Consider the following 14,754-nt stretch of genomic DNA (forward strand, 5'->3'; position numbering starts at 1 on the left):
TGTAGCCACACAATAGAATACAAGACAGCAGTGATGCTGAAAGATATAGCAAGCCTCAGGAGTTTATATAGTATGTGGATAATTTTATGAAGTTCAAAAACACCCAAAATTAAACAACATATTATCTAAGTACATACGTGATATATGTGATAAAACTAAAAAGAAAAGACGGAATGATTGGCAATCCAAAACCAATTCATGATTATTGTTACTATCTTACAGGACAAGCTGTAGATTGGAAGCAGGGTTGGTGCACGCAGGTACATGTAACTTACTGGTAATGTTCTTAGGTTAGGGATCAGATCAAAGAAGTTCACTATAAATTTATATTAGAAAGGAGGGCTACTATGGATTAGTAATGAGAGTGTCATTAACCAGCAAATATAATTAATGAACTTAGGTTACCTGAGATCCAAATAAATAATGAGAAAAAAGAAAATAAAAGTAATGCATGAATACCAAAAATTTGGAATTACCTATATAATATGTAATAATAAAAAAAGAAAAAAGTGTCACTGGTTATCCTTCAGGTATAAAAATTACAATTAAAATTGTAATGTTATAATCTTCCATTCTTTCCCCTATGAATTAAAACTTTTTTTTTAAAAACGAGACTAAAAGGTCAGGTTGATAAAGTCTACGCCCTGTGGGAACTGGTTAGGTCAGGCTACCCACTCCAGATTTCCAGCAGGCTGGCCTCAGCCCTACCCACAGCCGGTAGCTTAAGGCTATAGGCGCCTGTGACAACTTCAGACAGGTGGTCAGTGCGCCCTAAGGACTCTCCGCAGCGTCGCTCAGGTTTACAGAACACGCCCAGGGGCGTGTCAAGCTTCCGTCGGGGAGAGACCACCTCCCTGGGGGGTGCGGCTAAGGGAAGAGGCAGTTCTTGTCCAGAGCCCAGGTAATCGGGGCGGGATCAACTAGCGTCGCGGTGTGATGACGTCACGCCCGGGCCAGGCCTGGAGTGGCGTGCTGGGCGTGCGCGGCTGCGGTATGAAGTGTTGGTCCCAGCGGTTCAGCGCAGGTACGGACGTGCTGTAGGCCGGAATGTTACCGACTGTCGGATCTGTGGATGAAGAAGAGGATCCTGCGGAGGAAGATTGTCCTGAATTGGTTCCCATTGAGACGAAGCAAAGCGAGGAGGAGGAAAAGTCTGGCCTCGGCGCCAAGATCCCAGTCACAATTATCACCGGGTATTTAGGTAACTAACCATCCCGGTCACAAAATGCCGTGAACTCTGGTGTCCTGGGATTTTGGGGGCTGCCGGTGCCTCTTCTCCTGAGGCATTGGGGCCTCATGATCAAGAGCAAATGGCTTTGAGGTAGGGGCTGGGTCACTTGCTCCTGGTATGGGTTCCCTCTCATCTTGGGAGTTTAGTGATGCCCGGTCCCCTCTGCGTTAGATTCCCGTGTCTCAAGTGAGATAGAAATTAGCCTTTGAAACAAGGCTTTGAAGCTCAGACACGCCCCCCTGATTATCTCTGTGACCTCTTAGCAAGCTATCTTACTTTCCTGACGCTCATCCACCTCACCTGAAAATGGCAAAAATACCTGTCACCTGTGAAATAGGGCCGGAACCACCTACCTATTGCCACTAAAGGACGTCCCGTGTGTAAAATGCCCGACATGTGGGGCTTTCCTCAGTAGATTCCGCTTCCCCACGAGCCAAAGTCCTCCAGCCAGTTAGCGGGAAGTGCTCCTATCTCAAACACCTTTTTTTATTTTTTTATTTTTTTGAGGTCTGTGTGTAAACCGCTGCGTAGGAAGTAAGAATAAAATCTCTGTCCTCCAAGACTATTTCTCAAAGTAAGAACGTTTATGAGTGTACAGGGATATTCGAAACCACAAGTTTGTGAACCTGGTAGTTTCGTGAAGGGCGGTTTATGCACTTACAGTAGAAATTTCTTACTGGAAAAGTTTGAGAAATATATTTTTAAACTTTACTGTTAAATAAAAGGGCTAGAACAAATATATGACTGTATTAAAAGTTTGAAAAAAGTTAAGAAATGTAAATACAATGGTACTGTTTCAGAGAAATAATATTCCTAGGTGTTGCTAGAGACAGGTACAGACTTGGGCCACCTCATGACCTTTTATGTAAAAATACGAACTTTTTTTTTTTTTTTAACTTTGTAGACTGTAAGTTTATTCCCGTTTTTTGCTCGAAAGTAATTTCATAAAGGAATGGATTTTTGGCATTTCCCCAGTTATTCAGAGGCTGCTCTACTGAGAAGATGAACGAATTTCTTGTCCAAAACAATGTATTTCAAACGTGCCCCTCGGGCCTTTCCCGTGTGTTGCTCACCGGTAGATCAGCTGATCATTGGAGAAAATGATCTGAAGCTCAGGAGTGAGGACTAATACCAGCAAACCTGTTGCTGAATCTAGGGATAGTTTCACTCCTATCACTGACCATTTTCCCTTTTTGAAGCACTGTTCCGTTGACTTCTATTACATTTTTCTTCTGATTTTTCCACCTGCTTCTCTGGCTTCTTTTTAAGGCTCCCTCCTCCTTCCCCCTTTGTCCATCTTTAGCTACACATCTGTGTAATTTCTATTTTGATGTCCTACAACTTAAAGCTTAACATGTCTGAAACTTCATCCGTTACCATCCCCCCAAATCCTGCTCCTGTGATCCCAACCATTTGGAATACTCTAAAAGCCTCCTGACTAATCTGGAGTCTTGTTGCCCTTTAATTTATTCCTTGCCTTAATTAGCCTTAATGATCTTTATGTCGGTCCGATTGCGTCACACCTTTCAGTGGCGTCCATATGGGTTAAAGTTCAAATTCCTTAACATGAATTACAAGGACCTGTAGGATCTGGATCTTGCCAACCTTTCCAGCCTGCCAAATTGGCCCTGCACAATGAACTAATGTTACTTCAAAGGTGCCAAGTATTTTCGCCCCTTGGAATAGGTACTTTTTTACTGTGACTCCTCTGGCTAGATGTCCCTTTTAGGTTCTCCATAGCATTTCGTACATCTATTGAATATGTCATCCTGTGACAGAATTGCCTCCTTATTCACTGAATTCCCCTGCATTCCCAGCTTCCCTTGATATTTCTAAGCTCTGTGAAGGCAGAGGCTGTCTTGTTCACTTTTTCACCAAGGCCCAGCATAAATCTGTTACATATTAGAAACCTTGGAATGAATGAACTATGTCTTAAAGTGTTTTTCTTCATAATATGGTTAAAAAGCCCTAATAAGTCTTCTCTTAGGAGATTTCTTACATTCACCCTTTCCTTTCAGTTTTCACATCAGTGCCCTGTGAAACACTCATGTTCAGGGCCTCTGTCTCAATCTTGGACTGATTTTAAGATTTTTCTCATTGCCCAAAGTCTCTCTCTTCCATTCTATACTTCATACTTTTGTGATGTTGAGCATCCTAAAGTACTCTAAATGTAAGCCTCCATCTCTTAAAAAGCTTTGAAAGGAATATGACCTCAAAGATATTAATACCCTAATACTTCGTAAAATCTTCCTAGTTATAGGAAGATCTAGTTGTATACTAGAAAACTTAATATATTTCAGAAGACATGTATATCACCTACATGTAAAAGTTTTTAGCAGCACTGTAATAGTAAAAGACTGGAAATGATGTCCAACAAAAAAAGATAAAGAAATGATATAGTCATACAATTGAACTACAATACTATGCAGTTAGGGTTTTATTTTTTTCCTCTATGAACTTTAGTGTGTATGGTTCACAAGACTCTTCTACTCAAGATTGACATATTAGGTTTCACATGCCACCTGCTGGATAAAGTTGGTATAGCTCTATGAATTTATCTTTAGTGAACATTCTGTCCGTTGTTGACACTACCTGCCTCTATTTCTTATTTCATAAAAACTTCTATAGATTGTTTAAAGCATACTATAAGTAGCCATATACTCAGCCTGAATTTGCCTCTGGTTGATGTTGAAATAAAAGGTCATTATAAATAAAAGATCATTGTGTGTAAATTTTAGGAAACGTTAGGCTAGGTTGAAGAAACTGTTTCAACTTGTAGGAGTATTTGTAAATATTTATAAAATTGTATGTCTACATAAAGTATTTTGCAATAGGTTTCAAAGGGTGCTTTAATCTTATCCTCTAGGATGTTCTATACTGTACTTAAATAATATATGAAAAATAGCATGCAAATTCTCAAAAACATTAGGATTCTTTATATCTTTTTCATATCTTTAAAATTATTTTGAATTTTTTATTTACAAAAAATGTTTTGTAGGTGCTGGGAAGACAACACTTCTGAACTATATTTTGACAGAGCAACATAGTAAAAGAGTAGCAGTCATTTTAAATGAATTTGGGGAAGGTAAGTAAAGTTAAATGTCGTGTTCCAAGATTTTATGTGACTTTCTTCCTCTGGTGAGTTGATATTCCATGTTTAAAAATGAAAATGCAAGGTATTATACTGATGTGGATAGCTTTGGAAAAATTAGATTAATTTCTGTTAAGATTTATATGGGTTGAAAATACTGAAATTAGTTTTAATAAAATTTTATTTTGTGTAACTTTGAAATTCTTATTAATAGAATTAAACTAGATTTTTACATGAAATAAATGACTCCAGAAGTAAAAATCTAGACGTATGAAAAAACGGTTTTTTTTTTTTTTTTTTTTTTTTTTGAGATGGAGTCTCTCTGTGTCGCCAGGCTGGAGTGCAGTGGCACAGTCTCAGCTCACTGCCACCTCTGTCTCCCGGGTTCAAGCGATTGTCCTGCCTCAGCCTCCCGAGTAGCTGGGATTACAGGCGCGTGCCACCACACCCAGATAATTTTTGTATTTTTAGTAGAGATGGGGTTTCACCATGTTGTCCAGGATGGTCTTGAGCTCCTGGCCTCATAATCTGCCTGCCTCGGCCTCCCAAAGTGCTGGGATTATAGGCGTGAGCCACCACGCCCAGCCAAAAAATGTTTTTTTTAGGAACTAGAAAGACACTTCTGTATGGACTTTATTGCAACTCATGAAAAATATTTGAAAATGCTTCTAAGTTTACTTTAATGTTTATATCTGCAATGCAGTTAAAACTCAAGATTTTAAAAATAAGATAAACATATGGTCTTTATGCTCATGTATCTTAAATTATCTGTGAAAATAAGTGTGCTTAGCTTCTCAACTCAAATATTAAACTGTAGTTAAAAAAATAGTGCTAGACACAATACTTCTATTATCTTTATAGGAGTTTTTCTTCATAAGTATGAATTGTAATCAAAGCTCACTTCTAGCCAAAAAACAATATCTATTAAACAATTTCTTTTAAAGTGTACTATTTTTTTCAGTTGTAAAAAGTAAAAAAGCTAGGTTTTATGAACAGGATGGGAAACCTGTTATATTCAATTTCTAGTTTTAATAAACTATAGAGAAAAGTGCTTTTCAGGCAAAAATCCTGAGATTTCTAATAACAGACTGTTTTTTTCCATCATCTTATTAAATAACCTATTGCACACTGATTACATTTATTCTTACTATTTTCTTTATTTTTTCCTGGATCATTTTCGCAATTTTATTTTTCACGGCATTCTTAACACTTTGCTTCATGTTTCATTAATGTTTTGTATGTAGTCTGAATTCTGTAGCAATCCCTTTAGAAGCTCTTTATTAATACCTAGCTGAAATATGATAAAAACTATGGAAGTGTAAAACTACTCAATTTTATGGGGGCTCATTTGCTTACTGGACTTTTAGAACTCTTCACCGTTTGGTATATTTCTTTATTAGAGGAAAAGTAAAACATTTAAAATAATTCTTATAGATAACAAGCATTTCAAATATAGTTTATTCTTTCTTAAGTAAGTATTGCTAGGAAAATATGTGAATTTAACTAAAAGTTTAATTTTTTTTTGTTGAGATTGGGGAGTCTCGCTCTGTCACCCAAGCTGTTGCCCAGGCTGGAGTGCAGTGGCACAGTCTTGGCTCACTGCAACCTCCGCCTCCCGGGTTCAAACAGTTCTCCTGTCGCAGCCTCCCCAGTAGCTGGGACTACAGGCACCCGCCACCACATCTGGCTAATTTCTGTATTTTTAGTAGACATGGGGTTTCCCCATGTTGGCTAGGCTGGTCTCGAACTCCTGACCTCAGATGATCTGCCCGCCTCGGCCTCCCAAAGTGCTGGAATTACAGGCATGAGCCACGGCACCCGGCCTATCAGTTTAATTTTCTTTTTTTTTTTTTTGGAGTCTCGCTCTGTCGCCCAGGCTGGAGTGTAGTGGTGCCAGCGATCTCAGCTCATTGCATGCTCCGCCTCCCGGGTTCATGCCATTCTCCTGCCTCAGCCTCCCAAGTAGCTGAGACTACAGGCACCCCCCACCCTGCCCAGCTAATTTTTTGTAATTTTAGTAGAGACGGGGTTTCACCGTGTTATCCAGGATGATCTCCATCTCCTGACCTCGTGATCCGCCTGCCTCGGCCTCCCTATAAGTTTAATTTTTAAATGAGCACATGATACACTGGCCAAAAACCTTCCTCAAGATGAACTAGGGGTTTTTACTCATTGGGAATATTCAGCCATTTGTCTAACAGAAACAATTTAGAAGAGTGAAAAGAAAAAGATAGATAAGGCAATCTCTTAAGAGGTTGAAGGGCATACAAAGTCCAGTATATAAAACATACTAGTTTATTTAGAAAGTTTACCCTGAACAAGAATAAAATGCCTTCAAGATAGCTACTTTATTAAGAAATGGGGGTGGCCAAGTAAGAGGCCTGAGAAGAAAGTAGGTATGTTTATCAGTTTAGGATGTGTCTTTTTAAGGGCTTAAGTCATCTTAAATAAAAGCTAAAATAGTGTACTGTAATTTAGATATCGAGACTGCATGAATAAAATGAAAAAATATGTTATAAAATTCTGTTTCTGCTTTAAGATCTCCATTACTGAGTTATCCTTATCTTTGTTTTTTGTTGGCTAATGAACATAAGGTAAAGAGTGCTGTTTGTTAATTATTCTAGGAAGTGCACTGGAGAAATCCTTAGCTGTCAGCCAAGGTGGAGAGCTCTATGAAGAGTGGCTGGAACTTAGAAACGGTTGCCTCTGCTGTTCAGTGAAGTGAGGAATGTGTTTACTATGTCTATGGTTTACTAGAAATGTTTAGATTATATTTCCAGCTTTAATTTTCTTGAGTAATTTAACTGAATTTACACAGTTTGCTTCATTGTATTTTTTAACAAATAGAAAGTTTATAGAAAATAAACTTATTAGGAAGCATTTTCTTAAAGTGTTTCTTGCTGTCTTTTCTATCTGCTCAAATGTTTTGGTCCTTTTATTGAGTTTTTATTGCTTTTGATGTCAGGGCTTATTTAATTAATCTCTAGTGCATGAAAGTCTCCTATGTAAAAAATGATTATTCTGAATTAATACGTCATTGGTCATATTCCCAAGTGTTCAACCTTATAAAAACAAAAAGTAAATGACTGTCAAAAAAGAGAAAAACCTTACATTATGTTCCACTAGTTAAGTTTCCAAGAACAGTGTCTGTTCACTAGTCTACCATAGACCCTATAAGAATTACCCAACACATAGTAGCACTCAAGTATTTGTTGAATGAATTATAAAAATGATTGCTTGTATTGTTAATTTTGTGTATTCTAGTGAATTAAATCTCTTCGGCATCATTTACCCCCTTAGGTATTTGACTTTGTTTCAAATGTATTGGCAAGGATGAAATTATAACAGACTCTTGAACAACCAAAATGTAATCTATTAAGTATTTTCCTTCACTTTTGATAAAATAAGAAAAAAAGGAAATTAAAACCTTGTATCCTAATGCAAAATAGAATTAAGTGGTATATAATATCAGTGTCCCTTTAGCTATTATATTAAACTACTATAGTTAATAAATTTTATCATTATTTTGAATATTGGTTTTTTAAAATTTCATGAAGCTATAAAAAGATACTGACTTGGTCAGATAAAGTTTCCTCTGCTTTTAATTTTAATAAAGTATTATTATGTATATGATTTCTTTTTACCTATTATATATATGCATCTATTGTTTTCTCACTGGTAAATATGGGACAGACATTTTGTTAGGTTAGTAGTGAGTTAAATTTTCACATTCCTAAGGATACTTTTGTCTCGAGTTGTTGAATATGTTTTAAAATGTGTATAATAATCACTTCAAAATATTTAGGTAATCAACTGTAAATTATGTTTTGGTATTCTCCAGGGACAATGGCCTTAGAGCCATTGAGAATTTGATGCAGAAGAAGGGGAAATTTGATTACATACTGTTAGAGACCACTGGATTAGCAGATCCTGGTAAGAAGTGAGATTATTAATAACCAGAATATAGTTCTGTGATATATTATAAATAGATGTATTAGAGGAATATCTAAAATGAGTATTAAAGCTTTCCTTAGGGTTAAAACTTTTTTTGGTTTAAAAGAGGAAAAGTACTCGGTTGTCATCTTCTCTGGCAGATGAATGAATGATCAGAGTATTGCTTGGTACTTTTAAGCTGTTAATAGAATTTGAAGTTTTATTGATTGACTTAGGATTATTTGTAAGAACAGAAGTTGTTAAAAATAGGACATGTAGGAAAAGCAGAGACGTTCTACCTCTGAGTACAGTTGTCCCTTGGCATCCATGGGATATTAGTTCCAGGACCTCTGAGGATACCAAAATCTATGAATGTTCAAGTCCCTTGTATAAAATGGTGTAGTATTTGCCTATAACCTATGCACATCCTCCCATATACTTTAAATCATCTGTAGATTACTTATAATACCTAATACAATGTAAGTGCTGTGTAAGTAGTTATTAGACTGCATTGATAAGGGAATCATGACAAGAAACTCTAAACTCTACTATGGAAAGCTACAGAGTCAACCTGTTTCTAACAATGGGTTTCTGTTACCTTCTTACCAAGCTCCAATTCTTGATAAAATCTGCTTATTTTCCCCAAATAACTTTTAGATAAAATCTTTATTTTCAGTTTGCATAACAGTTAGTGCTTGTTCTGTGAATCTCACCCATACCATTATTACTATTTTTTTAATCTGGGTCTCTGGCATTAGGGCAATTTGTGAAACTCCATTAAAGTATTTGGGGGTAATTTACTAACAGGTCATAGTTGTCCAAAAGAAATACTGAAGTATCCTGAGGGTTCAGATGTGATCAGTGGTTATTGTACTTAAAACAATTACATAATAACATCATCCCCATGTTTACAAAGTAGTATTGAATTAGGCTATTTTGGTCCTTATAGTAGGCATAGGTTTTTCATACCTTTCTGATAAATCTGAGTGATGATAGGACTTGGACTAATATGTTGGTGTTAAATATTATTTGAATCTGGTAAGAAAGAAAGATATATTGTATGCTTTTTATTAGAAATAGCAAATATCAGTTTATTTCATCATAGCCAGTTTTGCCACTTTATAGACAAAAACTCGATACTTTTGAGAGACTTTAATTAAACACGATTCAGCTTTTCAGAGGAAGAAAGAAAAACTAAAGGTCACAGAGAAAGCTTTTCTACAAAATGTAGTTGTAAAAAATGTTAATGTTTCTTGCTTTTAACTTTCTTTACAATAATGATGTTATTGTTTGGGTAAAGATGGAACATTCATTGTAAAAAAAATTTAAATACCTAAAAAATACAAAGAAGAAAGTTGAAAAGTAGTCATCTCACTATTGTGATATACAAATAGGGGCTGGGCATGGTGGCTCATACCTGTAATCCCAGCACTTTGGGAGGCAAGGCAGGTGGATCCCTTGAGGCCAGGAGTTCAACACCAGCCTAGCCAACATGGTGAAATCCAATCTCTACTGAAAATGCAAAAACTAGCCAGGTGGTGTGGCGCAGGCCGTAATCCCAGCTACTCAGGAGGCTAAGGCACGAGAATGCTTGAAAGCTGGGAGGCGGAGGTTGCAGTGAGCCGAGATCACACCACTGCACTCCAGTCTGGGCCACAGAGCAAGACTGTCTATATATGTATATACATATATATACACACACACACACACACACATACACACACACACAAGTAGGTAAATTTTATTCCGGGGATCTCTCTATGCCAGTGCTACTTGGTAGTATGTTGAATGGCCGGCAGCCTCAGCCTCAGCCTCAGCCTCAGCTGGGAGCTTGTTAGAAACGCAAATTCTTGGCCAGGCGCAGTGGCTCAAGCCTGTAATCCCAGCACTTTGGGAGGGTGAGATGGGCGGATCACGAGGTCAGGAGATCGAGACCATCCTGGCTAACACGGTGAAACCCCGTCTCTACTAAAAAATACAAAAAACTAGCTGGGCGAGGTGGCGGGCGCCTGTAGTCCCAGCTACTCAGGAGGCTGAGGCAGGAGAATGGCGTGAACCCGGGAGGCGGAGCTTGCAGTGAGCTGAGATCCGGCCACTGCACTCCAGCCTGGGCTACAGAGCGAGACTCCATCTCAAAAAAAAAAAAAAAAAAAAAAGAAAGAAACACAAATTCTTGACCTCCAACCCAGATCTACTGAATCTGAATCTCTAAGGGAGGGGGTGCAGCAAGCTGTTTTAATAAACCCTTCAGGTGATTCTTATACTGTACAGCCATACCGCAGGAATATTGTGGGCTTAGTTCCACATCACTACAGTAAACTGAATATCACAATAGAGTGAGTAACACACATGTTTTTGTTTCCCATTGGATATAAAAGTTACACGTTTTGGCCTGTAGTGCCAGCTACTTGGGAGGATCACTTGAGCTCAGGAGTTTCAGGCTGCAGTGAGTCGTGATTGTACCACTGCACTCCAGCCTGGATGACAGCATGAGACCCCATCTCTTTAAAAAAAAAAAAAGGCTGTGTTTATACTATACTGTAGTCTGTTAAATGTGTAATAGAATTGTCTAAAAAACATACCTTAATTTAAAATATTTATTGCTAAAAAATGCTAACAATCATCTCAGCTTTCAGCAAGTCATAATCTTTTTGCTGGTAGAGGGTCTTGCTACAATTTAGGGTGCTGACCAATCAGGGTAGTGGTTACTGAAGGTTGGGGTGGCTGTGGCAGTTTCATAAGATAATAATGCAGTTTGCTGCATTAGTTGACTCTCCCTTTCATAAAAGATGTCTCTTTAGCACATGATGCTATTTGATAGCATTTTACCCACAGTATAACTTCTTTCAAAATTGGAGTCAGTCCTCTCAAACCCTGCTCTATCAATTAAACTCCTGTCATATTTTAAATCCTTTGTTGTCATTTTGACAGTGTTCATAGCGTCTTCACCAGGAGTAGATTCCATCTCAAGAAACCACGTTTTTTTTACCCGTCCCTAAGAAACAACTTCTCATTAGTTAAAATTTTCTTATGAGATTGCAGGAATTGAGTCACATCTTCAGACTCCCCTTCTAATTCTAGTTCTTTTGCTGTTTCCATCACATCTGCAGTTATTTCTTCCACTGAAGTCTGGAATCCCTTAAAATCATCTGTGAGGGCTGGAATCATCTTTCAAACTCCTATTCATATTGATATTTTGATCTCCCATGAATCACAAATGTTCTTAGTGGCATCTAGAATGATGAATCCTTTCCAGAAGGTTTTCAATTTACTTTGCCCAGATCCATCAGAGGAATCACTGTCTATGGCAGCTATAGCCTTATGAAATATATTTCTTAAATAAGACTTGAAAGTCAAAGTTACTCCTCGATCAATGGGCTGCAGAATGGATGTTGTGTTAGCAGGCATGAAAACAACATTAATCTCCTTGTACATCTCCATCACAGCTCTTGGATGATCAGGTGCGTTGTCAATGAGCAATAATATTTTGAAGGAATCTTTTTTTTTCCTAAGCAGTAGATCTCAATGGTGGGCTTAAAATAAGCCATGCTGTAAACAGTAAACCATGCTGTAAATAGATGTGCTGTCATCTAGGCTTTATTATAGAAAACAGGCAGAGGAGATTTAGCATAATTCTTAATGGCCCTAGGATTTTCAGGATGGTAAATGACTATTGGCTTCAACTTGAAGTCACCAGCTGCTTTAGCCTCTAACAAGAGGGTCAGCCTGTCCTTTGAATCTTTGAAGCTAGGCATTGACTTCTCTTTAGCTATGAAAGTCCTAAATGGCATCTTCTTCCAAAAGGAGTCCATTTAATCTCCGTTAAAAATCTGTTGCTGGCCAGGTGCGGTGGGTCACGCCTGTAATCTTGGCACTTTGGGAAGCTGAGGTGGGCAGATCACGAGTTCAGGAGTTCGAAACCAGCCTGGCCAACATAGAGAAACCCCAGCTCTACTAAAAATACCAAAAATTAACCTGGCGTGGTGGCGGGCGCCTATAATCCCAGCTAATCGGGAGGCTGAGGCAGGAGAATGGCTTGAACCTAGGAGGCGGAAGTGGCAGTGAGCCGAGATTGAGCCATTGCACTCCAGCCTGGGCGACAGAGCGAGACTCCATCTCAAATCAATCAAACAATCAATCTGTTGCTTACTGTAGCTACTTTCATGAATGATGTTAGCTACATCTTCTAGGTAACTTACTGCAGCTTCTGTGTCAGCACTTGCTGCTTTCCCTTGCACTTTTATGTTATGGACATGACTTCTTTCCTTAAATCTTGTGAACCGATCTCTGCTACCTTACAACTTTTCTTCTCCAGCTTCCTCACCTCTCTCAGCCTTCATAGAACTGAAGAGAGTTAGGGTTGATCTGAATTAGGCTTTGGCTTAAGGAATGTGGTGGCTTGTTTGATCATCTATCCAGACCACTTCATATCAGCAATAAGGCTGTTTTATTATCATTTGTGTGTTTACTGGAGTAGCACTTTTAATTTCCTTCGAGAACTTTTCCTTTGCATTCACAAGTTGGCTAACTGGCTCAAGAGACCTAGCTTTTGGCCTCTCTTGGCTTTCAACATAACTTCCACACTAAGCATGACCATTTCTAGCTCTTGATTTAAAGTGAGAAACAGGTGACTGTTCCTTTCACTTGAACACTTAGGGGCCATTGTAGTGTATTAATTGGCCTAGTTTCATGTTGATCATATTCTTTATGTTGTCATGGTTCTGTCATAATTCTTTAATTCTATGTTTTATTAGTTTTGGTGCTCATTACCAGTACTGTTGCTTCTCCATTTCTGAGTTAGTTCATCTCCTGATTGAATTTCATTGTCAGGCAATCTTTTCAAGTTATAGGTACAGCATTCTTTGGGTTCTTACACACTTCATTGATTGAAAATATTTGTCTTTTGTTTTTATATTATTTGAAGGATTACTTGGCTGGGTATAAAATTTATCAGTCACACTTTTTTCCCCCTCAACTTTGTAAATGTTGTTCCATAATCTCCTAGTGTTTGATTAGCTAGATTTCTTTGTCCAATGTTTTCTCCTTTTATTAGGAAGAATTTGTGAGTCTCTGAGTTTCAATGCTTGCTGTTTTCTTTAATGCTTAAGAATGTCTGCCTATTGCTTTCATTCCTGAAAAATAACTTGGCAGGAGGTAATTTTATTTGGGAACACTTTCATTAGAACTTTGTGGTCACTGTTTTATTCTTTTGGGACATCTAGTGTTACTGTAGAAAAGTCTGATTTTTCCCCCTCCCTCCTTGAAGGCGCTTGTTTTTTTGTTGTTGTTGTTGTTGTTGTTGTTTTAAATCTAAAATGCCTGAGAGTTTTTTCTTTATTTTTGAAATTCAGTAATATAAACAAGATATATCAAAGTGTCACTTATAATCATTTTTTCCTATTGCCCTTAGTTCTTCTAAGAACATTTTCCTTGTTTATTACCATGAATACTTTTTTTTGGTCAAATTATTGGATCCTCTACTTCATGACACCAGTTTTTTAATACTGAAATTTCTTTTGTTCTCTGTATGTATTCTAATTGCTTTGATTTGTCTTTTACCTTTGCATTTACTGTGATCATCTGAAGTCTCTCTTTTTGTCAATAATTCTGTTTTCTCCAGTGTCTGTTCTGTTTTTGATATTTTAAATAAATTAATTGGTTAAGTCATTGTGTTATATAGGCTTTAAGTTTCTTTAGCACTACAAACGCATTTTCATCTTATTCTGCTTCTTCTTGCTTTTGAGCTTGTTTTTATAGGGTTGTATTGTTTTTAAGTTCTTTATTATGATGAAGTTGCTGAGAGTTTTTTTTAGTTTTTTTTGGGTTATGTATCCTTCCAGAGTGGGTTCTTTGCCCCTTGTGTGCCCTATTCATTTCTTCATTTTTTGTTCTTTCTTGCCTTTTATTCCCTGTATGTGTGTGTTTCTTTTTGTCAGGCTGTAATACATATGCATACATGTTTCTTCTTGATATGGGAGAACTTATATGTGGTGCTGATGGGAAATATTTGTAATGCTCCACTCTCCTTACCCAAATTTACTTTTCTCCTGAACCCTAGTTTGAAAGCTATATATTGTTGGAGTGGAGGGAAAGAGAAGGGAAAAGTGGTGATTGAGAGAGCCAGATGGGGCAATGTGGCTTTTAGGCTCTGCTCTCTTGATGTACTCTTGGGTCTACCCAACTGCTTATGAATAAAATTCCTATGCCTTGTATGGGGACATCATTCGGCCTCAGACCTCTCATTTCTGTTTGCTCTGAGCCCTAGAATGTGACCTGACCTTCTCCTTCCCAAAGCATGGAGATGGTTAAAACTTACTCTGGACATTTTTTTGTTGACTTTTCCCTGTATTGCTTATTCATTCCTTGGCTCTACTTTTTGCCATTTTGGAATGTATTTCTGGTAAGTGTTTAGGATTTTGTAAGCTATTTCCCTACAACCTCTTATTGGAGGTCGGGGTAGAGTTGGGAATGACCATCAATCACACATAACTTTGTTTCT

The 14,754-nt window shown here is 37.7% G+C and overlaps 1 protein-coding gene across 10 annotated transcripts in view; it reads left to right on the forward strand.

Moving 5' to 3' along the window:
* LOC112607609 (COBW domain-containing protein 3) overlaps nucleotides 1-14,754 on the forward strand; it is a 66,557-nt gene that overhangs the window by 12,378 nt on the left and 39,425 nt on the right. For 7 of the 10 annotated variants that reach the window (XM_025358655.1, XM_025358648.1, XM_025358653.1 and 4 more), the window contains exons 1-4: nucleotides 504-1,201; nucleotides 4,230-4,316; nucleotides 6,947-7,043; nucleotides 8,164-8,255. Coding sequence is in view for 8 of the 10 variants with exons in the window: in XM_025358648.1 (XP_025214433.1) it covers nucleotides 1,048-1,201; nucleotides 4,230-4,316; nucleotides 6,947-7,043; nucleotides 8,164-8,255 (430 nt within the window). In the remaining 2 variants the exon portion in view is untranslated. Of the gene's footprint in view, nucleotides 1-503; nucleotides 1,202-2,206; nucleotides 2,307-4,229; nucleotides 4,317-6,946; nucleotides 7,972-8,163; nucleotides 8,256-14,754 lie in introns of those variants that run through there. The other 3 variants (XM_025358656.1, XM_025358651.1, XM_025358657.1) reach the window with 2 other exon arrangements.

The sequence above is a fragment of the Theropithecus gelada genome, chromosome 15 (genome assembly GCF_003255815.1).
Source record: "Theropithecus gelada isolate Dixy chromosome 15, Tgel_1.0, whole genome shotgun sequence".
Lineage (NCBI taxonomy): Eukaryota > Metazoa > Chordata > Mammalia > Primates > Cercopithecidae > Theropithecus > Theropithecus gelada.